The sequence below is a fragment of the Carettochelys insculpta genome, chromosome 2 (assembly GCF_033958435.1).
Source record: "Carettochelys insculpta isolate YL-2023 chromosome 2, ASM3395843v1, whole genome shotgun sequence".
Taxonomy (NCBI): Eukaryota; Metazoa; Chordata; order Testudines; family Carettochelyidae; genus Carettochelys; species Carettochelys insculpta.
The window spans coordinates 115,497,349-115,521,861 of record NC_134138.1 but is presented as its reverse complement, the minus strand read 5'-3'; the positions used below and the strand labels follow the sequence as shown (position 1 = coordinate 115,521,861).

Below are 24,513 nucleotides of genomic sequence, written 5' to 3'. Positions count from 1 at the left end.
AACACGGTGTAAGCAAAAACACAAAAGCCCACAGCTGCTGGCTGAATAAAATAAGCCAGACATCAGTCTAATGCCACAACCAACGGTGTTTACAGCTTTGGGAGTGGAGTTCTTTCTACTGAAATGGTTTTGTTGGCACTGGCCCTGGGACCATGTATTTTCATTTGGAACAAATGCAGGAGAAGAATTTCTTCACAAAGATGAGGTCTTCTCGGCTGGACCAGACACAGCTATTGCTCAGCTAGGGCAGGTGAAAGTACTGCTCTCCCTGCTCTCCTTTTGGTGAGGCATTCCTCTGGCTGCTGGAATGCACAAGTATTAAAAACTTACGCTGTTGCCAAAGTAAATATTCCTCGGGTTCTAAATAATGCAGACTTCTTTGCAGTATCCCCAAGAAGTGCATACTGGCTGGGTACATATACCACATCTTATCTATCCTGCACAGGGCTGGCAGGTTCACTTCATGGGACTCATCAGCCCCTGTAAATAAACAGGCAAGTCAATAAAACAGCAGGTCTCTACATTTAGGCTGGCATGTTTCAAAGGAGCCCAAGGAATTTAGGTGCCAAATTACCATGGAAATTCAACAGACATTGGGCAATTAAATTTCTAGAATTCCTTTGAAAATCCTGCATTCAAGTAGTTCTACAGTGATTCATACCATTACAGGTTTAGCAGCAGAATCCTGAAGTATTTAGTCAGGCTGTGATGACTTTTCCCCGGTTCCTACTCTCTTGTTTTTCTCCAATGACCATTCTGCTTAGGATTCCTGTAGGTGTCCCTCCTGCATTCTGCACTGAAACTCCACCATCAGCCCCAACAGAGTGGAGAAGCCAAGGAAGTGAAAGTATTCAGCTTTCACCTCCATCCCTGGCTGTGTGTGCAGTGGAACAAAAACACTCAGTAGAGACAGACAGGGTGAGCAATAACAGAGGCAGAACCAGTAGCATAGCACTCAAGTGAACAATGGCAATATATGCACCAGTGAAAACAGCTAAAGGACAAGAACCAGAGGCTACCTTGACATGCACAATGATAAGATGCACTCACACATGTTCATAGTATAGTAAACTTTCATGTCCGGCAGGCCTGGGCGGTCGCCAGATATTCAAATATTCTGGATAATAGGTATACCTAGCAATGCACAACACTAAAGAAAAACAAGATTAGATATTAAGAAACAAACAAAACTGTACTCAGAGTAGTTTATTTACCAACAACAGTAGTATTGTACACTGTAAACTTACACTGTATTTGCTGTCACTGTAGTGTACTTACAGAAAATGTAACTAACATTTACTTATGATTAAAATGCCAGTTATTGGAGAGTTCCGGATGATAAAATGCTGGATATAAAAAAGTTTACGGTAATTCAGCTGACAAAAGTGGTCAAAGTTCCAGTTTACAATTTCTGTTGAAGCTTTTTGTATATATCAGCATGATGAGTGATGCATGAGATGAGAAAGAAGGATCCTCTGACTCTTTAGCTGTGTCTACACTTGCATTCCTCTTTCGAGAGAGGCGTGCAAATGAGACATTTATATCTGGCACCTTGTTTGCATATTCTTTCAAAAGAAAAAAGCAGTGTAGACACAGCTCTTTCAAATATAAGCCCTGTCTTTGAAAGAACCCTTCTTCCTGAAACAAAATAGGAAGAAGAGTTCTTTTGAAGATAGGGTGTACTTTCAAAAGAGTCGTGTTTACATTGCTTTTCTTCTTTTGAAAGAAGGTCTGTTGAAAGAATATGCAAATGAGACACCAGATATGTACATCAGCGCCTCATTTGTATTTTCTATTTCCTGCATTTGCATGCCTCTTTCAAAAGAGGAATGCAAGTGTAGACACAGCTATACTGTCTTGCTCCACATGCATGAAAGATGAGGGGGTTTTCAGAAAGCTCGGGAAATCACTTGAAAGAAAAGTTTTAAACAAGATTTTCTACCTAACCAGTCATCAGCTTTTTGAAACAAAACCAAAAACAGACAAAAGCAACTTGGCTGCATAGTGCTAGCCTTGGCTTGTATGAAGAGTATTGACAAATAGGAGCAGCCTTCACCATTTCTGTTTCTCCACTCAACAGACATTGCTTTCATAGTGTGACTCCCACATACACAGTAAGAAAGTAGTCCAGTGAGTTAGAAGTAGCACATTGCACTAATGTGAGAAACAAGTGCTGAAGGAAGAACATGACTCAAGTTCTCAAGCTGGGTGGACAGCTAACACTTGAAAAAAAACTTTAATCACTTTGAAGTCAAGGAGGGATGTAATCTTCCATAAAGGAAGCCCCAACCTAGATGAAATATGGAGCAGCACAGGCATCATGCACCAGTACAGAACTGGGAACTGCAGCCACAGCTGCTTAGCTTTTATATGGGAGTGAAGTTGGTGCCCTGGATAAATGGGATAAACCTGAGCACAACTTTAGATCCAGCCTTTTATTAAGTGGAAGGGCAAATACCACAAGGGAAAGCCCAGGCTGAGGTATATAAGGTACAATTGTAAACATTTGATAGCAAGTAAAGGCTTCACAGACCTGGGTATTCTGAACAGGAGAAGGGGTGAGGGGTACTTACCCTTATGACATTTGTTGCATGATATGCCTCTGTTTCACTGATGTACTTCAGTTTCCCTCCTTTGGAGGCTTCCCCCAAACATGTAAGGTAATTTAATTTCACCCTTTAATCAAGTCAAAGTCCATCTCATATAAGCCAAGCTACAGTCCAAAGTCTCACTGCTTTTTTTTTTGTCTCCAGGCTGGGGCTCTGCAGAGACTTCCTACCCTCAGGTGCAAGAGCAGCTATTGTTTCTTCCAGGAAGCTCAGGTGCATACCCCGCCCCACCCTGCTCAGGACTGCAGCCTTGCGGTGTGAACAAAGGCATCTGCCCACCCCCAGATTTTTGGACATACCCTTAACTATTTCCTCAGAGCTACTTCCTACTCTGGTTTGCATACTTCTGAGGCCTTAACCCTAGTCCTTTGCACATATTCCTTTAGCTTGTCCTACAGAGCTCCTCACCAGCAGGCCCTTATTCTAATTTGCCTTCCAAACTTATTCAGTCAAGTTCCACCTGATCTCTATCCCCACCCTCCTCAAAGAGAGCCAACAGGCATCCCAGGGAGTGTCCCCAAGAAAGGTCATGTCCAGCTGAGGTGAAGGGAACTCTTTTGCATAGTTTTTACCCCTGCCCCCTCCATCAGGCTTTGCTGTGGCATGCAGGCACCTGATCTGGGTGGAAAACCTGGCCCCCAAGCTCCTCTTAATGATTCCTCTCAATCTGTGGTAGGCAGGTGACTCAAGTTAGAGGTTGAGGCACTGAGGCTATGTCTAGATTACAGGGATTTGTTGACAGAAGTTTTTGTCCAAAGAGATCTTCTGTTGACAGATTGCCGGCAAACCGCCAAGCAGATTGAAAGAGCGATTCACTCTGTTGACAGGGAGCAGCCAGACTGTCCGGCCACTCTATTGGCAAAATGGCCACCCAGAAGTACAGCAGACAGGGTTGCCCAGAGCCCGGGAAGCGCTGGCTGTCAACAGAGGGGCCTCCAGCACATCCAGACCAGCTTTCTGTAGGCAGATCTCTGCCAACAGAGCCATTATTTCTTGTGGGGAGAGAGGCACAGCTGTTGACAAAAGTGCTCTGTGCTGTTGATTTACTGTCAGCAGAATGGCTTGGGAATCTAGATGCTCTGCGGGGTTTGTCTGCAAAACAGCTGTTATATTGACAAAACCCTCTAGTGAAGGCATAGCCAAAGAGAGTGAAGTTACATTACAGTTAAGCCAAGGGAAATTACTTGGTTACAATGGGGTTAAAATTTGTTGTGGACTGGGAGTCAGTTGTATCCAGGTTAAAGGCGAGGCCATTAATGGTACCAGTCAGAACTTATCACATTACAGATTTGATTTTGTTCCACATGTTGGAACAGCAGATAGTAGTATTGTAAACAGTCCCTCAGACTAGGTCATAGTCATGTAAAATGGCTTTGTCTGTCTTTTTCTTTTTAATTATTCACTTTTATATGATGTCTGTTTATTAACCTTGCTTATTATTTTTACAGGTGTAGTGTATGTTGTTTTAGTATTCAATCCTGATCTTTCTTAATACATTTTCTACAAACAGGTGGAGGTATTAAATTCCAACACACTTTATTTCTGAAAAGGGGAATTGTTTCTGAAAGAGCAATAATGCTTAATTTATTATGTAGCTCAGGAGAACTGCCAAAAAAAATCCCCTATCCTATGAAGAGACAAAAGTCATGACAGGTGTTGTAAGAAAAATAATTCTCCTAAGAATTTTAAAAGCCTTGGGCTTGACCTCTGTTATCAATGTCTCAAAGTCATGACAATTTGAATCGATGCAGACACTGAATAGTCAGACTGGAACTCCTCAACTGTTAGTGTCAAAGGTCTCAGGAAAGATAAATAATTCTCAGTTCACTGATGTAACTATGACCTTCTTGTCAGTTTTGGTAGTCTTCATATATCCAGTCTTCAGATGGTTACATCAAATAGGACTCTGAACCATGCCTTATGAAGACTGTCCCACTGACTTTAATGCACCAGGGTTCACCCCCTTCCTTATATTCAAGTAACTTTCAGATGCAGTTCAATGAGCTGTTAAAAATAAGACTTGAAGTGAAACTCTTGAGCAATTTTCACTCTTCCATGTGTTGCCTTATGTACCTCAGATTTCCCTCAGAATGTTGGATCTACAACAGAAGGAGGAAAAAAACCACACACACAGCTGAATGTAGATATCGAATTATCTTTATAAATAAATAGTTTTCTGTTAACAAAAGCATTCTACCATATACAATATAGTATTTGGTTTATAGATTTGTTTTGCAAAGCATATTTTATTTAATGCCTGTTTTTTTTAAAAAAAATAGTGCCCATATCAGACTGTGGTGTGGGTAAGGAGAGAATAAATGTCATTGCTGCTTTTTTGCTGTCTGGACAGAAGGATAAGAGAAAGGTACCCAGCTGTGAAAGATACTCCTGGACATATTGAGGCATTTCTTTGACACCCACTTGCTTTCTCAGCTACTGTAACTGGATAGAAAGCATATTATTTGTACAGACTTGTCTTAAGGCAGAGAACTTGCTGTTCTTAGGTAGGTGCAGAGGCTCCCACTGGGATGCTCCCTTTGAACAGGGATTCTTTAGTCATGCCCTGGGGCAGTTCTCTGGAGTAGGGAATGGGGCAGAATTGCTCTACTCTGCCTGCTGGAGATAATCAATCTCTGCTCAGGCCCCCTGCTTTCACTGGGGCCTTCAGCAGTATTTTCTTTTATTTCACCATGGAGACAGGGACACGTAAGTGCCTTTAAGTAAATTCCAAATTGGGAGTTCGCATGGAGCTAGGATTTGCGGGAGTTTCTCCTCAGGCAAAAAACAAGTAGTCCTGTAGCACCTTAAAGACTAACAGTTACCTTTATTAGGTAATGAGCTTTTGTGGGAAAGACCACTTAATCTGATGAAGTGCGTCTTACCCAGGGAAGTTCATTACCTAATAAATAAAATTGTTAGTCTTTAAGGTGCTACAGGACTGCCTGATTTTTTTTAAGCCACAGACTAAACGCCACCCGCCTCCAACTCCGCTTGTGAAACATTAAAGTAACATTACAAACCACAATATCTGCATAATTACATGAAAGACACAAGAAGGTAAATAATACACTAAATAGTTGAATGGTGTCAGCACCTGTGGTTTAAAGGCTTGTGACTTAAATGTCTCAATAGTGTAGCTAGAATACAGAGCCTAACTATTTCAGCCCACCATTAGGAAGCACCACTCTCACTAATTATGTAAATGTAGTGAATCACAATGACATTTTTCTGGCATCATGCTACACAAATCCATGGACAATATCTTCAGCTTTTGTAAACTGGTGGAGCTCTACTGAACTCAGTGGAGTTGCCCTGCTTTACACCAGGCTGGACTGCCTTGAGGAACCAGAATAAATACCCCTTTTAAAAATGTAAATTGTAGAAGAAAACAAATATAGGATTTTGGAGCTTATTTTCATTAGAAAAGAAGAAAGCTAACTTTAAACTTGATTATGTTATGCTTACCTAAGTAACTTCAACAAACTGATCCAAGCATACACTTCATCCAAGCGAGCACATGTAATGCTGACAGGTGGAACTGAACCTGGGACCTCTGGAGCTTACTGAATGAGCCTCTGCAGTTTGAGCTAAAAGTAAATGGCCTTTCCATTAAGGCTGGAGAGGTGACTCACCCTATCACTCTGTAAGTGGTCTCAGTACCATTATATGGGACGGTGACCCACATCTAGTATGTGTGTGGGTTGTACACACACCAAAAACCAAATTATGAAAATTAAGGTCTAGGGCCCATTAAGCATCTTCTTAACTTTCTTCACTGATTTCCATGTGGTTCCAGTGTGCTCAGTGAAGCTTGTGAGTAAATTACTGCAAAACTAAGGCCTAAAATAGGGTTGTCAACTTTCTAATTCCAGAAAACCAAACACCCCTGCCCTTCCCACAGCCCTATTCCTTCCCAAGGCCTGACCCTGCTCAGTCCATCCCCATTACCTCACTGCCTGCTCTCTCCCATCCTCTCTCATGTGCATTTTCACTGCAAAGCAAAACAAGCTCTTTTGACAGGTGTATTGTGCAAAGTTCAGGTTTTATTTGTAACAGGACACTAGAGCTGGCAGCAAAATAGTCCAAAAAAGGTAATTTAAAAAAAAATGAAATTTCACAATAGTTTTCATGGCTCTCTCCTGTCCCTCTTTCCATTTTTTGTAACCAGCTCCATGCTTTTTGTTCATTAAGGCTACTTCTATACTAGTGAGATTTTCCCGAAAAAGTCGGGGCTCTTTTGAAAAATCCCACAGAGCATCTACACACAAAATGAGCTCTTTCAATCTGAAATCAAAAGAACATAGCCCTTTTTTCAACGGGGCTCTTCCTCTTCCAGATGAGGAAAAGCACCTTTTTCCAAAAGATTCTTTTGAAAAAAGCATATGTAGATGCTGCACTGGCCCTTTTTTTCCAAAAGAGCAGTCCTCATGGTGTTGGATTTTTCAATTTCTGGCCCATTCTTTTGAAAGAGTGGGGGCTGTGTGGACACTCTATATCAACGGAGTGGATAGATCTTTCAATCCACTTTTTGGTGTGTGGACATGGTCTTTCGAAAGAAGTTTTTTCATAAGCTGTCTTCCAGAAGAACTTCTTTCGAAGGATTGCTATAGTGCAGACACAGCCCCAGATGAGGAAGAGCACCTTTTTCTGGAAGATTCTTCTGAAGAAAAAAAAATGTGCGTAGAAGTCCTGGGGGCCCTTTTTTCAAAAGAGCACTTCTCACGGTGCCAGAATTTTCGATCTTTGGCTTGTTCTTTTGAAAGAGCGGGACTGTGTGGACACTACTGAAAGAGAGGATTGATCTTTCAATCTGCTTTCTTGTGAGTGGACATGATCTTTTGAAAGAAGTTTTTTCAGAACAGATCTTCCGGGAAGAACTTCTTTTGAAGGATCACTGTAGAGAAGACGTAGTCAAAACCTTACTATAATTTTATATGCCTAATTAGGACAACACATCACAGTTGTAACAAGTTCACTGAAGGCCCGCTACTGAAGCTCATACACAAATCCATAGAGCAGAACCTCAGAAATGCACACCTATCTGGATACCTACAGAAATCAATCCATGAAACTGATTCCAACACCTACATGCGGTACATACATGTATTCATGTGTATGCATATAACAGGCACTAACAAATGTAGTTCTACATTTTTTAATATGAAAATTGTTATTTACTTCTTAGAGCTATCAAGGAGGAGCAAGGGTCTCGGGCGTTAGGTGCTGGGCATACACATAAAAAGGAGAGTACAAGAAGGAGAAAGAGGTGAGAAATGTAGGATACATAGGCTTTTCTGCGATTACTAGTCAACAATATACCCTTTTTTAAAAATACTCCATTTCTTTTAGAGTTCCCTTCTTTTAAAAATTAGTTATGTCAGGAATACACACACATTTCATGTGGTCAGTCATTTTGTGTGCAAGCCAGCTAAAGGAATAAGAGTCAAAGTAGTAAGGAGCAAATTTTATTCACAGAGGTATACATACATATGGAAACACATACACATCCGTACACAAAAACACACCTACAATTCATGCATGTGCACACTTGCCTACCCAGAGAAATTTTTTCCACACAGAAACTGCCTAAATCACTCAGCCAGGAAGGGAGGAGAGTGGGCTTGGGGGTGGGGTGTGGAGGATGGGGAGGGAAAGAGGCCAAGGACAAGAGCAGGGTGGGGATAAGAGGCAGTGGAGAAGCGAGGAGGCTTATGCAGGGGTACGTGAGATGGAGAGTGGTGGGGGGAGGCAGAAGACTGCAGGTGCATGAGGATGGGGGGGATACAGTGGTGTGGAGAGTGAGGGCCAGGTGGGGTGGTGGCTCTGAGAGGTGGAGAACACAGGTGGGAAAGAGCTGTATGTGGGACAGGACATGAAGGGATGCGGGAGGGATGCAGTGATGGCGGGTGAGGGAGCAGCCTCCTTCCCAGAACTCAGAGACAGGGATATGCAAACCTCCAACTCCTCGGTGCTGTCATTGGGGTAACAGACTGTGGTTTACCACAGGGCATGTGCTGCAGCTTAAACACAGCCTCACGAGGAGAAGAGAGACAGGCAGCTGCAGGAGAGATGCAAATCACGTGACTCTTCAACAGTGCCAACAGGGGAAGAGGTCCGCATACCACCTGCCTCCACCATCACTGCTCCTGTAATTAGGAGTTGGACATGTTGGTTGCCTCGCAGCCTGGAAGCTGTGTGGTGTGGTTGCTAGCAGGGAGCATGCTGACCCCACTGCCTGGTGCGGTGGTGCCACCAACCACACAGTCAGTGGCTCAGTTAGCTGTGCTGACTGGAGCTGCCAGGATCCCTTTTTGACTGGATGTTCCTGGCCAAAACTGGACACCTGGTCACCCCAACCTAAGAGTGAAATGTTCCTCTAAGGAGAGCCACATTAGACCAGTGCTTTGAAACCTGTAGGGAGCTCTGCACTGGTTAACTGGGATGAAAGAGGTGCTGAGGCAAAAGTAATTTTTGTTTTTACATTCACAACTGATGGAACAAGCCCAAAGGTGCCCAGGCTATGAACAGTCAAGCCCGGAGCACTAGCACTTGGCAATAACAACAACGGTTGTGCAGAGTATGCCCTGAGTTGGCTTCAATCACTTTACAAGAGCTGTCTGTAGTTGTAAAGGCTTTAATTATCTCCCCACATTTTCCAACCCAATTATTCTCTTTCTGAGATCTCTGTCAGGTTTAGGCTGCTCTCTTCCATTGTATTCAGCGCTCATTTCTTCCAGGGTTCTGATCTCAAAGCCCTGAAGCATGTGCTTAAGACTTTAAATGTGAGCATAATCCCTTTTCAATAGTGAAGAGCCAGGACTAAGAGTATGGAATAGCAGCTGAAACCAACAATAGCTTACCTTCCATTAACAAAATAACAGAAAACCCTCAGACATTTACTATGCATGCACCTGCATGTAATTTCAGACAAACACTGATATGCCCATCACCAATAACCCAAAAGCAGGTGACTGGCTCTATATTGGCATGTCTAGAGCACTTTGTTTGGCCAGAGGTCAAATAGAGACTTTCCCACCACCCAAAACGATACATCTACAAACATTATTCCTATGCAATTGCTCCTCTTGCGGTTATTTAACAGTTACAGGCTGTGTCTACACTACCTCCCTACTTCGAACGCAGGATGGTAAGTAGGATGTCGGGAGTTTATTAATGAAGTGCTGTGCTGCATAGGTAGCACTTCATTAAGCAAATTCCCCCCCTGCGGCAACTCCAAAGTTTTAAACTTCGAAGTGCCGGCTTGCGTCTAGCCACAGCTCACCCACTGGTACTTCGAAGTCCTTTTGAGGAGTAAAGGGAATTTGAAGTACCTTGGGCACTTCGAAGTACCGGCAGGTGAGCCGCAGCTAGACGCAAGCCAGCACTTCAAAGTTTAAAACTTTGGAGTTGCCGCGGGGGGGAATTTGCTTAATGAAGTGCTGCCTATGCAGCACAGCACTTCATTAATAAACTCCCGACATCCTACTTACCATGCTCCCTTCAAAGAAGGGAGGTAATGTATACAAGCCCATACTGTGGTAGTGCCCGGAGTCCTTCCCCATTGTTCTAGCAGCTGTACACACACTGGATGTGATACTCCCATCCCCAAATAGCTTACAATCTGACATGCTGGGGAGACCATGAGTAATAATGTGAGGTTTAGTACAAGCTAGCTGTGTGTGCACTTCTTAGCCAGCCATTGGCAGGGTATCACAAGTGCCCTATGTGGTTGTTGTAGTTTAAGAATGAAGTAACTTTATCATACAATAATTGTAATAAAATCTCTCAAGGTGATTTATTTAGCACCTTAATAAGCATTTGAGTCAGACATTAAGATACTCCAAACCAACACTTTTTCAGTATTTTGTACAGACTGCCATTAGGGGGGGCGGTGCCGGGATAGCTCTTGTCTTTCAACACTAGACAAAACTGCCTCGGTGACTGGACTGAGCATTAACAAGGGAAAGACCAAGACAACGAAGATCAACCAGTCCAACACCACCACCATCATACTGGGAGGGGATGACCTGAAAGACATGGAGCAGTTCAGATAGTTGGGGAGTATCACAGGCCAGATGGAGGGACAGATAAGGATATAAATGCCAGAAGACGGAAAGCAACAGCTGTATTCAAGATTCTGCGTCCCATCTGGAGTTCATAAATAATATCTGCAAAGACGAAACTGCGGATCTTCAACACAAATGGGAATAATGTGCTCTTGTATGGATGAGAGACCTGGCACACTAACAAGTCTTCAAATCACAAGCTACAGACATTCATAAACAGATGCCTGAGGTACATCCTTCACATCAAATGGCAAGACGTTGTCACAAATAAGGAGCTTTGGAACAGAGCAAGACAAGAACCACATGATATTCAAATCAAGAGAAGAAAGTGGGATGGCTAGGCCACACACTCAGAAAACCATCATCCAGCATAGTCCCTCAAGCTCTCACATGGAACCTGCAAGGAAAATGAAAAGAGGAAAACCTCGGACAACGTGGAGAAGATCTACTGAGAGCGAAGGACAACAACTGGGGTACTCCTGGGGCCAGCTAGAAGTTTTGTCCTGAGACAGAGTGAAGTGGAGGAGACTTGTAGATGACCTATGCTCCACCTGGAGTATAAGGCTTTAACACATATACTGTATTTTGTAAACGGCATTCAAATAAATATTAAACTCACATATGATTTGCTGAGAATGATTGCAACAGAAGCTCAGAAAGCTGAGGAAAAAGGCACACAGACTGAGCCTCGGCCAATCGTTGTTCCAGCTTTCTGACTGGCTAAGGGTGGGGCTGGGAGCCAACCAAAAACAAGCAGCAACCCTACCCAGCAACAAGCTACCCTGCTATCTCAAAGCCAATCAGAAGCAATCTGTTCCAGCTCCATACCAGTATAATACAACCAGGACACGATTTCAAGCAAACTTTTTGCAAATGAAGTTTCATAAGGGTCACACAAGCATCATAAGTGTGAAATGGTCAGTCACTTGAAAATTGTCATAAGTGGCATCTGATGTAAGTCCAAGGATTCCCAGTATTTGATGTTTAAACCAATGAAAAATATAAAACCTCTACAGGAAAAGCATTACTAAGGTCACATGTTCCGGGCTTCAGTGATATAATATGTCACTTTCACTTTTACTGCAATGTCATTAAAACTACTTGTGGCAGACTATGCTTATCCTCTGTCTACAAGTTAGAGAGTACCTGGCACAATATTAACATTCTGAATGATACTATATATCGTCATTAACACTGAGCATGGGGAAATAATGTCACTGACAACACAGTGTGCTGTCAAACACACAAAATAAACAAACTGAAAAAAAAGAAAATATTGTTATTGTGCTTTTCATCTGCTGACTGTTTGATACGAAGTTTTCAGTCAAACATATTTTCCATGTTGTATTTGTCCCTTTCAAGTCTTCAGGTTTGCTATCTGTGTGTTGATCTGAGGAATACTAGGGAAAAAATCACAGCTACTGAAGATGTAAAGTACCTATTTAATCTCTAGACTTTTATTATGTGGACCCCATTGACTTCTGTGGGTCTCAACATAGGTACAACACCATGATCAGTGCCCTAGTTCTCAACTGAGCAAAGCACTTAGGCATGGGCTTAATACTAAGCATATTAACTATCTAATTTTGACTGAGTGAAGCATGCTACAGCAGCCATTTACGTGCTAGGGTTTCTACAGAAAGTTGAGCATCTGTACCCAGAGAAGATATAGCATTTTGGTAGCAGATACACTGGTTGAATTTAGTTAATTTTTTCCTTTTTCACTGTTGGAAGATTAATTGTCAAGGTGCCTACAGATGATCTACAAGTTTGTTTTTATTTACTGTTGCTTAAAACATTAACAAGATACGTGTAAGCATTTGCTTAACTTTATGCACTTGTCTATGTCCCACGGAAGTCGTTGGGACTTCAGCAAAGCACTTAAGGACATGCCTAGGTGCTTGGCTGAATACGGGTGGTCTTAAGCACATGATAGGCCTTTGCTAAATTGAGGCCCCAAATGCAGAATTGTTCCAACAGGAATATTCCCCACTGCTTTGTTCCTGTGCACCAATTCTATAAACGACATCCAAACCTAACCACTATAAAAGTTTATCTTTGAGTTTTAACAACATGTACAGACTTTCTTCCTGTGGGTTTTAATGTCACCTTTTATATATCTATATTGCCAATACTGTGAACTGTATTGGAGGGTCAATATACATTATGGCCACGTCTAAACTACATGGTGCTACCAGCAGCATGATGCAAAAGAGGGCTCACATCATTGTAAATAACTGCTAATTTGCATAATCACATGGATAATTTGCCTATTTGCACAAGATCACCCTGCTAGCCAAGGCTGCTGCTGGCAGGAAACAAGCAGTGTAGACGTGGCTCTGCTGGCCAAAACTCCCTTTGTTGGCAGCCCCTTATGCCTGGAAAAAATCAGGGATATTATTAATGACCTGGATGAGGGACTGGATTGCACCCTCAGCAAGTTTGCAGATGACACAAAGCTAGCGGGAGAGGTAGATACATTGGAGGGTAGAGAGAGAATCCAGAGTGACCTGGATAAATTGGAGGACTGGGCCAAAAGAAATCTGATGCGGTTCAGCAAGGAGAAGTGTAGAGTCCTGCACCTGGGGCGGAAGAATCCCAAGCATTGTTATAGGCTGGGGACCGATTGGCTCAGCAGCTGTACGACAGAAAGGGACCTAGGGGTTATGGTGGATGAAAGGCAGGATATGAGTAAACAGCGTGCCCTTGTAGCCAAGAAGGCTAACAGCATACTAGGGTGCATTAGGAGGAGCATTTCGAGCAGATCTAGAGAAGTAGTTGTTCCCCTCTATTCAGCACTGGTGAGGCCACATCTGGAATATTGTATCCAGGTTTGGGCCCCCAGTATAAAAAGGATGTGGATATGCTGGAACAGGTTCAGTGGAGGGCAACAAAAATGATTAAGGGGCTAGAGCACAAGACCTATGAGGATAGGCTGAGGGATTTGGGCTTGTTTCGTTTACAGAAGACTTTGCGGTGATTTAATAGCAGCCTTCAACTTCCTGAAGGGGAGCTCTAAAGAGGAGGGTGAGAAACTGTTCTCAGTGGTGTCGGATGGCAGAACAAGGAGTAATGGTCTGAAGTTGAAGAGGGAGAGCTGTAGGTTAGATATTAGGAAAAACTACTTAACCAGGCAGGTGGTGAAGCATTGGAATGCGTTGCCTACAGAGGTGGTGGATTCTCCGTCCCTCGAGGTTTTTAAATCCCGTCTTGACAAGGTCCTGGCTGGGATGACTTAGTGGAGATTGATCCTGGTTGAAGCAGGGGGCTGGACTAAATGACTTCCTGAGGTCCCTTCCAGCCCTATGAGTCTATGGTAAGGGGCTGTCAACAAACGGTGTTTTTGCTGGCAGAACCACATCTACACTGGTTGTTTCCTGTCAGCAGCAGCCTCGGCTGGCAAAGTGATCTTGTGTAAATATGCAAATGATCTGTGTGAATATGAAAATAAGTATCTACTTGCAATTTCACAAGCGCTCATTTGCATTGTGCTGCAGGCAGCAGCGTGTAGTTTAGATGCCGCATATTATTTCACTGGGGTAGAAATATCAAAATATCTGTTAGCGAAAACATAACAGGTTAGGTGGTTTACAATTAATGCAAGTGGGTTTTTTACATTTTGTAAATTTGTTTCAACTGCTTAGAATAAACTCAAAAAAATTAATTGCAGGGTAACCACAAAAAGAAAGTGTTTAGTAATAATTTGCTAGCATTAACAAAAAAACTACTCAAAATCAAAAGCAAGAAACTTCTATCACATATCTATAGTTAGCTAAAATATGCTTAACGTTAGAGAAATTTTCATTTCTAGGACTTGCAACACAGTAGCATTATTTGTTGAGGTTCAGAAAAAAAATAAAGGACAGTGGAAATCAATGTAATAAAGACAATCAATATTCTGGATGACACTCTTACACACGAGTGAAAATGAAACCTCAGCTTACCAGGAACCAGCTTACTGAAACAGGTGAAGTAACATTTTTAATCTTTAAGGACTATGATCAGGGGCAATGCATAGAACACTTATAGCAGAGTTTTGTGCAAAAACCTAATGGTCCAGATCATCAAGTGGTGTAAACAGAGATGGTTCCATTGACGTAGATGGAGCTAAACACGGAGTTATGTCAGCTGAGGATCTGGGCCAGTGTTTTCATTTATAAATTACTTTCTCATTGGCTGATGCCTAAAAAACAATCACGGTCCAGCTTTTCAAAACTAAAACAGAAGTTATATTTTTTTCTATTAATCTACCACAAGGATTTGAAATTTATTCATGTTTGTTGTAAAAAGTTAATTAAAATGTAATATTATGACTAGATAAGCTTTCCCATTTTAAAAAGTGAACGTACCGGCATACAGGTTGATAATTGAAAGAATGTCTTATTTTGTAGTAAAGTCAGGTGAAAAACTGGTTTTGTTTTGATGGCAGTTCAAAGAAAAGAATTCAATTCAACCCAAACCAAAACTGACTTAGGGTTAGCATATTTGAATATTCAAAAGAAGAGGACACTCCATTTTTTAATACAACATGAGTTGGTAGATACTGATCCAGATACACTCCCTCTCACAGGTGTTCTCTTTTTTCAAAGTTAAAATATGGTAACCCTAAGACTGATTTCAACTTCAGTAGAATCAAAAGTTGACAGAAAGTTTGTTTTGTTTCCTGTCACTTCTGGAAATAAAAGTGAAGGAAAGGAAAAGCTGGGAACACAAAATATCTAAAGGAGAAAGCAGTGGTGTTTGTTCTCCTATAGCCTTAAGCCCAATGGCTAGGGTACCTTCCAGAGATGTGGGAGACTGATTTCAATTCTCTATTCCATGACAGACAGAGGCAGAAATTGAAGACAGGCCTCCCACATCACAAGTAAATGATCTACTCAACATCAGCTTCTCCAGCCAATGGCCCTAAGTCAGCCACAAAAATGGTTGAACCTATTTAGCAAAGTCATGTAAGGTTCTTGACGAGTTTGTGCTCAGTTGAAATTGCCTTTCTCAGCAAATCAGTTGTGCTTCTGAAAAATATTGCCCAATTTTACTCTCAAGCCAAAATCCTACAATCTATTGTATGTTTCATGTAGACATCCCACTTCTGTGCAGCGTTCTCCTGAAGTCTGTAGGTATTTCTGCTGCAAGCAAGGATCTCAATACAAGGATAAGGCTTCTTTCTCCCCTCCCTCTCTATTCATGATAGTATATAACAACTTTTCCTTAATATAACCACCACAATGCTGCTGCTTTCCCGGAAAGCCACTACAGTCAACCCTCGAAATACATGGCTTCAAGTTGTGCATAACTCACTTTAACACAAGTTAAGCACAACTTGAAGCTGCTTTGCCTTCTCCCTGTTTGACAGGCTGACAGCCATGTGGTGGAGGAAGACAGGGAGAAGCAGCAGCCCTCGTGGGCTGGTCAGTTTCCTGGGTCCTGCAAGTGGCAGGGAGCTGGGACCAAGCAGCAGCAGTCTGGTTCCCAGCTTCCCGCCCCAACTTGCATGAAAATTTGAGTTACATGGGGGTTGCAGGAAGGCAATAGGATAATCTGGCCCATTACCTCTAAATTATAAGCCTGGAAATTAGTATACCTCATATTTTTAGCTATTTATTAATCTAAGAGAAACTGTATACATTTTTGCATTAGAAGTCACAAAATATTGTTTTCTAAATAAAACTTGCTGAAAAACTCTGATGGCTAACAAATGCTTTTTGGAGCACAATGTAATGCTAACACATGGGGTTGATACTATCATCTGATAACAAAGAAGAGATCACTCACTTATAGTATTTCTAAATAAAAACCCTCCCATTTTTCCCCTAAAACCTCATCAGTAAGTTATATATTGTAAAAATAATTCAATTGTCCCTTTAATAGATGTTCATTATCTCTGTCAATCCATATGGCATTATCACTTCAAGACTCAACAGGTGGTACTCAACTGTGTCTTCACATTCCTTATAAATTACCAATCACAGATAAGAACATCTTTCAAATATTACAAGCCTTTCATTTTCCTCAAAAAATCTATGCAACAGCAGCATACTCATTTGTTTGGTCATTTTTTTTCACTTCCTTGGGGGCTGGTGACAGTTACTCTCGGATTTGGTGTGTTTTCCAGAGGAGAATCAATCTAAAAAAGGAACCAAAAAAAACTTGGTATTTGAAGCTTGGCAGATAATATATAATTAAGTAGGCCACACTAGAATCCAAGAATTCTTCAAGGAAACAATATATGTGACATAGTTGACAACATAACAGTCTTGAGGAGTTTATATAAAGATGGTGTCCTCCTATCATGTAAGGTTAAGTAAGAAAAAAGGTGAAAGTAGCAGAACCTTTGCTCAAACTAGAGTCTTCTCCTGTTTACACCCCTGTCTGAGCAAGCACTCCTTCTAAATTGAACCTCCCAAAGAGGTCTCACTGTGTGACATGAACCCCTCATTTCTCCACACCACTCCCAAAAACATTCCACTGACATATCTAGCACTGAAAATATAAATCCTACCTTTGATGAGAACGTTATTGTTGCATATTTGTCTGGTAATCTTTTTTGAAAACGTCCTTGTGTGTCATACAAATGGGTCAGAATAAATCCCAAATTTAGAAGTGTGGCAGACAGTATTCTGAGCATCATGGGAGGTACAGAAACTTTCATCTCTTAGGGTGCGTCTACACTTGCATTCCTCTTTTGAAAGAGGTATGTAAATGAGGTAAATTGAATATGCAAGTGAGGTATAAATTTGCATATTTGGTATATCATTTGCATATTCTAATTTCAAACAAGTTTCTTTCGAAAGAAGAAAGCCAGCGTAGACGTTGCTCTTTCAAAAGTAAAGCCCATCTTCGGAAGAATCCTTCTCCCCATTAAATAAAGGGAAGAAGGATTCTTTCGAAGATGGGTTTACTTTCAAAAGAGTAGTGTCTACACTGGCTTTCTTCTTTTGAAAGAAGCTCTTTTGAAATTAGAATATGCAATGAGGTGTCAAATATGCAAATTTATACCTCGTTTGCATTTTCAATTTACCTCATTTGCATACCTCTTTCGAAAAAGGAATGCAAGTGTAGACGCACCCTTAGGGTGTGTCCACACGGGCACAGATCTTCGAAATAGCCATGCTAATGGCCATTTCGAAGATTACTAATGAGGCGCTGAATTGAATATTCAGTGCCTCATTAGCATTAGGATGCTTCTGGCCATGGCACTTCAAAAGCGCCACTTTCAAAAGCGCGTGGCTCGGCGTGGCTATATGGGGGTCCCTTTTTGAAAGGACCTCACACCTTTCAAAAATCCCCTTATCCCACTCACTTATCAGAATAAGGGGATTTCGAAAGCTGTGGGTCCTTTCGAAAAGGACCCCCCTGTAGCCGCGCCAAGCCATGCGCTTTCGAAGTGCCACAGCTGGAAGCGTCCTAATGCTAATGAGGCGCTGAATATTAAATTTAGCGCCTCATTAGTAATCTTCGAAATATGGGTATTTCGAAGGTTTGTGCCCATGTAGACACAGCCTTAATGTTTTACAACCGGAGAGCTGGCCCCAGTTGTCCCGCACCTGACACAAGAGTCCAGTTAGGAAGTGCCATGTTAAGTTTACCACCCAATCACCTGTAATTTCAGGAAATCTATCCACTGCTCATGTTACCCAGCCCTTGGGGCAGCACAGCTGGCCCAGACATTTCTGATTCCACTTCCTGTTGCCACAGACCCTCTCCTATCAGCAATGTGCAGCACTCCCTAAATATGTGGCAGGCCACCCCTTGTTCTACGGGACAAAACTTGTGTTTTAATACCCCATGAAAAGAAATACCCTGCCTTTAAGATTCCTGTTTAACAGGTGTCTGCTATCTGAAAATGGAAAATGAAAGAAAAAAAAAACAAGACTCCTCCAAAATTAGGGCAACAACACTTATTAAATGCAACCTCTGTGCAAGGTAACTCAGCAAAACAAACAAGGCACTGGCTTCATGAACCAGAAGACACAACCCACTCTTCCCCAGCTGCGTTCGACAGAGCAACATTACTCTTTCTGACAGTGCAGGAATCTTGTATTTCTTGTATCCTGCCCACCCACAAAACAGGACAAAGTCCAGAGGGATGGAGCAATGAATACATAAAGAGAAGAATAAAGAGGGGATTTGATAGCAGCTTTCAACTGCCTGAAGGGGAGGTTTCCAAAGAGGATGGAGCTAGGCTGTTCTCAGTGGTGGCAGAAAACAGAATAAGAAGCCATCATCTCCACTTGCAGTGGGGGATGTCTACGATGAATATTGGAAAAATTTATTTCACTATGAGGGTGATGAAGCGTTGGAGTGGGTTACCTAGGCAGGTGGTGGAATCTTCATCCTTGGAGGTTTTTAAGACCAAGCTTGACAAAGACCTACTGGAATGATTTAATTGGGTTGCTTTGAGGAGAGGGTTGGACTAAATAACCTCCTGATGTCTCCTCCCACCCTAATCATCTCCAATTCTGTGATCTGCTGGTTGGAAAAAAAAATCTGTTGTTGTAGCCATAGGATGAAAGGAATTGTAAATGAAGGAAAATAGCTTTCCTGCAATTTGAAATTCCATGAGACTCCCAATCCAAGGGCTTCATCATGATTGAGTTGGACCAGATTGGTGGGTCAGAGAGCTAGTACTGGAATAAATGGGGCATTATTTTTAAAAAGAAAATGTTAAAAGAATAAGCTGTTACCTGACTTTCTTTGTCAACATTCTCCAGTGATTGTGCTTCTTCTTCAGGACGCGGATCACGGTAATCATTAAACTTCTCCATTTCCTCACCATTTTCTTCATTTGTTTCACCATTTACATGTAAAGGCCTCTCTTTCTCCACCTGCCCAAGATTCTCTTCTTCTTGCTCGTCTTCATAATTCTCACCCGTTTTCTTAAGACTGTTTCCATTAACAGCCTCTCCATCAACTTCTCTCTCATATCCCTCTTCTTCCTCTTCTTCATTTTCTTCCTCATCTACTGTTTCTGCTGGTTGCTGATGAAGGGAAGTGCAGAATTATGTTATTTTCAAACCTCTTTAATCAAAACACCCCAAGCAATGTCATAATATGGCAGGCTTCTAATAATAATACCTGAATCATGAAGGGATAGCTGAGAATTTATATATAGGGTTAAAATAAAATATTTATCAGCCCAAGCATCATGTACCCTAGTAGCTTCTTTCTAACTACAGACTTGAACATGCCACATGGATCAGGAGTGAGAAGAGTGAAAATCCAATCTATTCACATTGCAAGGAAGACGTCAGGAGGTATTTGGGGGTGGAAATGTATCAGGGATCAACCAGCTCCACAAGCCCGTATTTCCCTTTCTAGGGGGCTGTAAGTTGGGATTTGCATGAGGAGGAGGAACAGTGAGAGGGATAGGCAGGGGCTGTTAAGCATATACGTCACCCTCTCCTCAGCCTGTAGAGATTATTGAGGGAAAAAAACAGCCCTTGGCTGTGCTACCTCTTCTGTGGCCAGGCCTGTCAATAGAGGGGCACAAATGGGGCAACAGCCCCAGGGCCTGGTGATACAAAAAGGACCTCGAGCTTCCAGCCACTGCCTCTACAGCTATTGCAGTAGCAGCAATGGCTGGAGTCCCAGGCCCTTTACATTGCAGCTTGAGTGTTGCAGAGGCAGTGTAGCAAAGCACTGAGAGCTGGCTGCCCTGGCCCCACCCCTTCAGGGGGTGGAGCAGAGTCACTCCAACACTTGCCTAAGGGCTCATAAAGGCGGTTGGCCCATCTTTCTGGGGCTTCCCTGTGCAACCACCTCTATTAAAGAGATAAAGACATGGGTGTGGTTCCAGAGCCATTGTGGAGGCAAAGGAACTCTGAAGAAAAGAGCCCTAGCTACTGCAGGTGCCCCAGAGATTGGGTATGACCCTGGAAACAAAGGTATCAAACACCCTGTCCCAGATTGCTGGCAGATCCGGTTACCATAACCACTCTACTGCACAACATCTACTTTGCTTTCACTTCACCAAAAAATGAGTGGACACACACTCGACTTTAGAAATCTGGATACAAATAAACCTATCAGTGAGTCTTTCCATGGAGCAGGCCATAGCATTCAGGACCTGAAAACCTACATCCTGTAACAAAGGCTACATCTACACTACAGGATAAATTCAAATTTATTAATATCGATTTTGTAATTCCGGAATTTATAAGTTTGAATTTGACCATCCTCATCTCCCTACACGCTCCTCATAACGTAAACTTATTGCTGCCACATGCCATTGGAAAACACTGACTGTTGCAGCAGTGCATTGTAGGAGCCTACCCCATAGTTCCCTCATCCCCATAGCATTCTGGGTATGCTCACTGGTCTTTGACATCACCTTCCCACATTGCATTTTCCTCATCCCCCTCCCATGCTAAGCAAATATCCATTGGACGGATATTCCATTCCAAATTTCCCGTTGGAAGGAAGGAAAAGAAGGGCAATCACAGAGATGTCAAAAAAGTTTACAGATATGTCTTTGTTCTGTAGCTGAATTTTCAACTGGTCATTCACTGAGTGTCCACCTCCCATCATTGCATCCGATCCCTGAAAATAATACAGGGATCCGACTGTATTCTTAAAGTCAGAAGAAAGAGGATAGAAAAGTATAGAAAAGATCATCTTTGGCTTCCCTCTTTGCTACACACACATTGTGAACATGGGGATTATTGGCGGGGGGCTACTTGCTAGAGGCGTAGTGGGGATACACAGGAGAGCTTCCTCCCTGGGTGGCAGAAAGCCCCGAAGTATCTTAACAGCCATCAGGACAATTCCCCTCAGCAGCAGCACCAACGCTGTTTTCTGCCAGGGGAAACTTACCCCAATATCATAAAGCCACCAAAAATATTGTTGGTGGGGGGTCAGGTGCTAGAAGTGTGTGGGGTTCACTGCGTGGCTTTCACCTGGTGGCAGCAAGCTCACGACTATCTTAGCTGCCAGGGGAGAGTTCCCCCAACAGCCACAAGCCCCCAAATGTCTTAGCTGCCATGGAAGAGTTCCCCTGGTGGCCTCAAGTCCCCCAAAATTCTTTCCCGCCCTTGCAGCTCTAAATATACGCAAGCTAAGACATGGTGCTCCCTCGTGGCATGGAACGGCAGGCACGTCCTTTTATTGGGTCGGAGGCCAGCCACGTGATGTGGCTGAGCACAGGAAAGACCCCGACTGTGCGGCTCCTGTGGGGGAGACAGAGGGGGGCATGCACAAATGTAAACCACTGAGAAGTTTCTCAGCAGTCTTATGCGAGAACAACCCCCACAACAACCTTGTTGCCTCGTGGTGTGGTGGGGCAGTGGCTGGCGCCTGGCAGTGCAGAAAAAGATGAAGTGTAGAGACAGAACCATGAACTGCCTGCAGGATCTATTTGTAATTGGTAGGTGCACTCACAGCGCTAATTGCAAAGAAAGAAAGACATTTCTCAGGCTCTAATAGAAACATAACCCCACAGCCACAGGTTTGCTGTTCCCTTTTTGAAATTCCTGGTCTTCCTGTTACCTAATTCCAGTGCACCTGGAGAGCAGCAGCCAGAGCAGAGCACTGAAGGGCATTGCGGGTTACATACAGAACACCTCTGGAGGCTAATAAATTCAGTTTTTAGACATGGTGCTTCCACACTGGCTTTTAATCCAACTTTTGAATTCGAGCTTGATGCTACATCCAGCAGGCAATGGTGATATTGTAATCTCAATATTAGTGCTCCCTAAATCAAGCTAATAGTATTTAAAGTGAAGATGTGCATGTGGTAATATCGAGGTAACTGCCTTTAATTCAAATTTACCTCATAGTGTAGATGCAGACAAAGAGACTTTAACTCCAAATTACAAAGGGAGACATCTAAACTGAAGTTCATTCTCAAATTCAATACTTCACGCCTCGGGCTCAGCAAAGATTGCAATTACCTTATGGGCTACGTCTACACGTGCCCCAAACTTTGAAATGGCCACGCAAATGGCCATTTCGAAGTTTACTAGTGAAGCACTGAAATGCATATTCAGCGCTTCATTAGCATGCGGGCGGCAGCCGCACTTCGAAATTGACGCGGCTTGCCGCCGCGCGGCTCGTCCAGACGGGGCTCCTTTTCGAAAGGACCCCGCCTACTTCGAAGTCCCCTTAATCCCCCAGAATAAGGGGACTTCGAAGTAGGCGGGGTCCTTTCGAAAAGGAGCCCCGTCTGGACGAGCCGCGCGGCGGCAAGCCGCGTCAATTTCGAAGTGCGGCTGCCGCCCGCATGCTAATGAAGCGCTGAATATGCATTTCAGTGCTTCACTAGTAAACTTCGAAATGGCCATTTGCGTGGCCATTTCGAAGTTTGGGAAACGTGTAGACACGGCCATGCATTGCAAGGAGAGTTTCCCTATCTTTGATACTTGTAGTGATCTCAGGCAACTCACTTAATAGACATTTGCAGCAAATAATTTTCTTCCCTCTCCCCTCCATGACCCCCTTCATTCTGTCCTATGTAGCTAATTCGTCAGTTTTCATTTCCTTTTTTCTATCTTTCTGTTAAATTCTCATCATATCAGTTTACTTTTATCAGAATTTCCAGATCTGAAGAAGTGGGTCTGCCCCACAAAAGCTCATCACCTAATAAATCATCTTGTTAGTCTTCAAAGTGCTACAGGACCACTTTTTGTTTTGTGAAGATACACATTAACATGAATACCTCTCTGTGCTTATTAAAAATGTTTATAATGTACATTTAATTTATCATCCCCAAAGGAAAGGCCTTTTTTTTTAAAATCATGCACAATTTATGCAAACTGATCTTAGTTCCATGCAAAAATGTGCATAAGTGTAAAACAGTGGTCCCCAAGCTTTTTACGTTGTGCCCTCTCTTACCCTTCTCCAGCCCTGCTATCCACAGCCAGGAGTAACATGAACTGGAGTAACATGAACTGGGGCCAAGGCTGGGACCAAAGGACATGGAACCCCAGGCACAGATTCAGCAGATGGGAACCCAGGCACAGGGCTGGCAGCTGAGGATGGGAGCAGAGGCAGGTGGCACTTTCTCCCCAACCCCCATGGAGGCTAGACCAGGACTGAGCCATGCCTCCCCAAATGTTCTTTGGAGGGATCATGCCCCTTTATTTGGGGATCTCTGATGTAAAATATAAAGAACTACATATCAGAGGGCTCTTACAGTGCATAGTATGTCTGTCACAGTAGAACCTCAGTTATGAGCACCTCTGGAATGGAGACTGTACACAACTGAACAAAACGTGATGGTTGTTCTTTCAAAAGTTTGCAACTGAACATTGATTTAATGCAGCTTTGAAACTTCACTATGCAGAAGAAAAATGGTGCTTTTAACCATCTTACTCTAAATTAAACATTTGCTGGTTCCCTTCGCTTGTCAAATCTTTTTTTTAACTTTCCCTTTATTTTGAGAGTTTATGTTTAATACCGTACTGTACTTTAAAAGAGGGAGTGTGTTTTGGCTGACTGCATACTTCCAGTTCCAAATGAGGTCAGTTCGAAACTCAGTGGTTCTGTTGTAGATGGCTGTAGGCAAGGAACTGAAGGCTAAGTCACCCACACAGCCATTAATATTCCTGATACGCGGTGCTATTCTCTACTGAGAAATCACTGCAGTCAATTAACCAGCGGGGATGGAAGTGGTTGCTGGGTTTGGCTTTGGATAGCCTCCTGATCTTGTCCCACCACTTAGTATGGAGCAGCTGCTGCAGATAGTGAGATCTGAAAACATCAGTCCAATGATCTTTCATCTTCCTTCCTTCCTTCTTGTCCATATTTCATGTTTCAGAGATAAGAGTTGGTCTAACAGTGGTTCTATGTATCTGCAGCTTCATAGCAAGCCTAATGTTATTAAACATGCTCACAAAGCAACA

General features: G+C 42.7%; 1 protein-coding gene across 1 annotated transcript in view; it reads right to left on the bottom strand.

Annotated features, from left to right (window-relative positions):
• Window positions 1-14,153: 14,153 nt before the first annotated feature.
• DCDC2 (doublecortin domain containing 2) overlaps window positions 14,154-24,513 on the bottom strand; it is a 105,190-nt gene continuing 94,830 nt past the window's right edge. Inside the window, 3 exon segments of the mRNA XM_074987591.1 lie at window positions 14,154-16,732; window positions 16,734-16,799; window positions 19,360-19,653. Of these exon segments, the coding sequence (XP_074843692.1) occupies window positions 16,694-16,732; window positions 16,734-16,799; window positions 19,360-19,653 (399 nt within the window). The 3' untranslated portion in view covers window positions 14,154-16,693.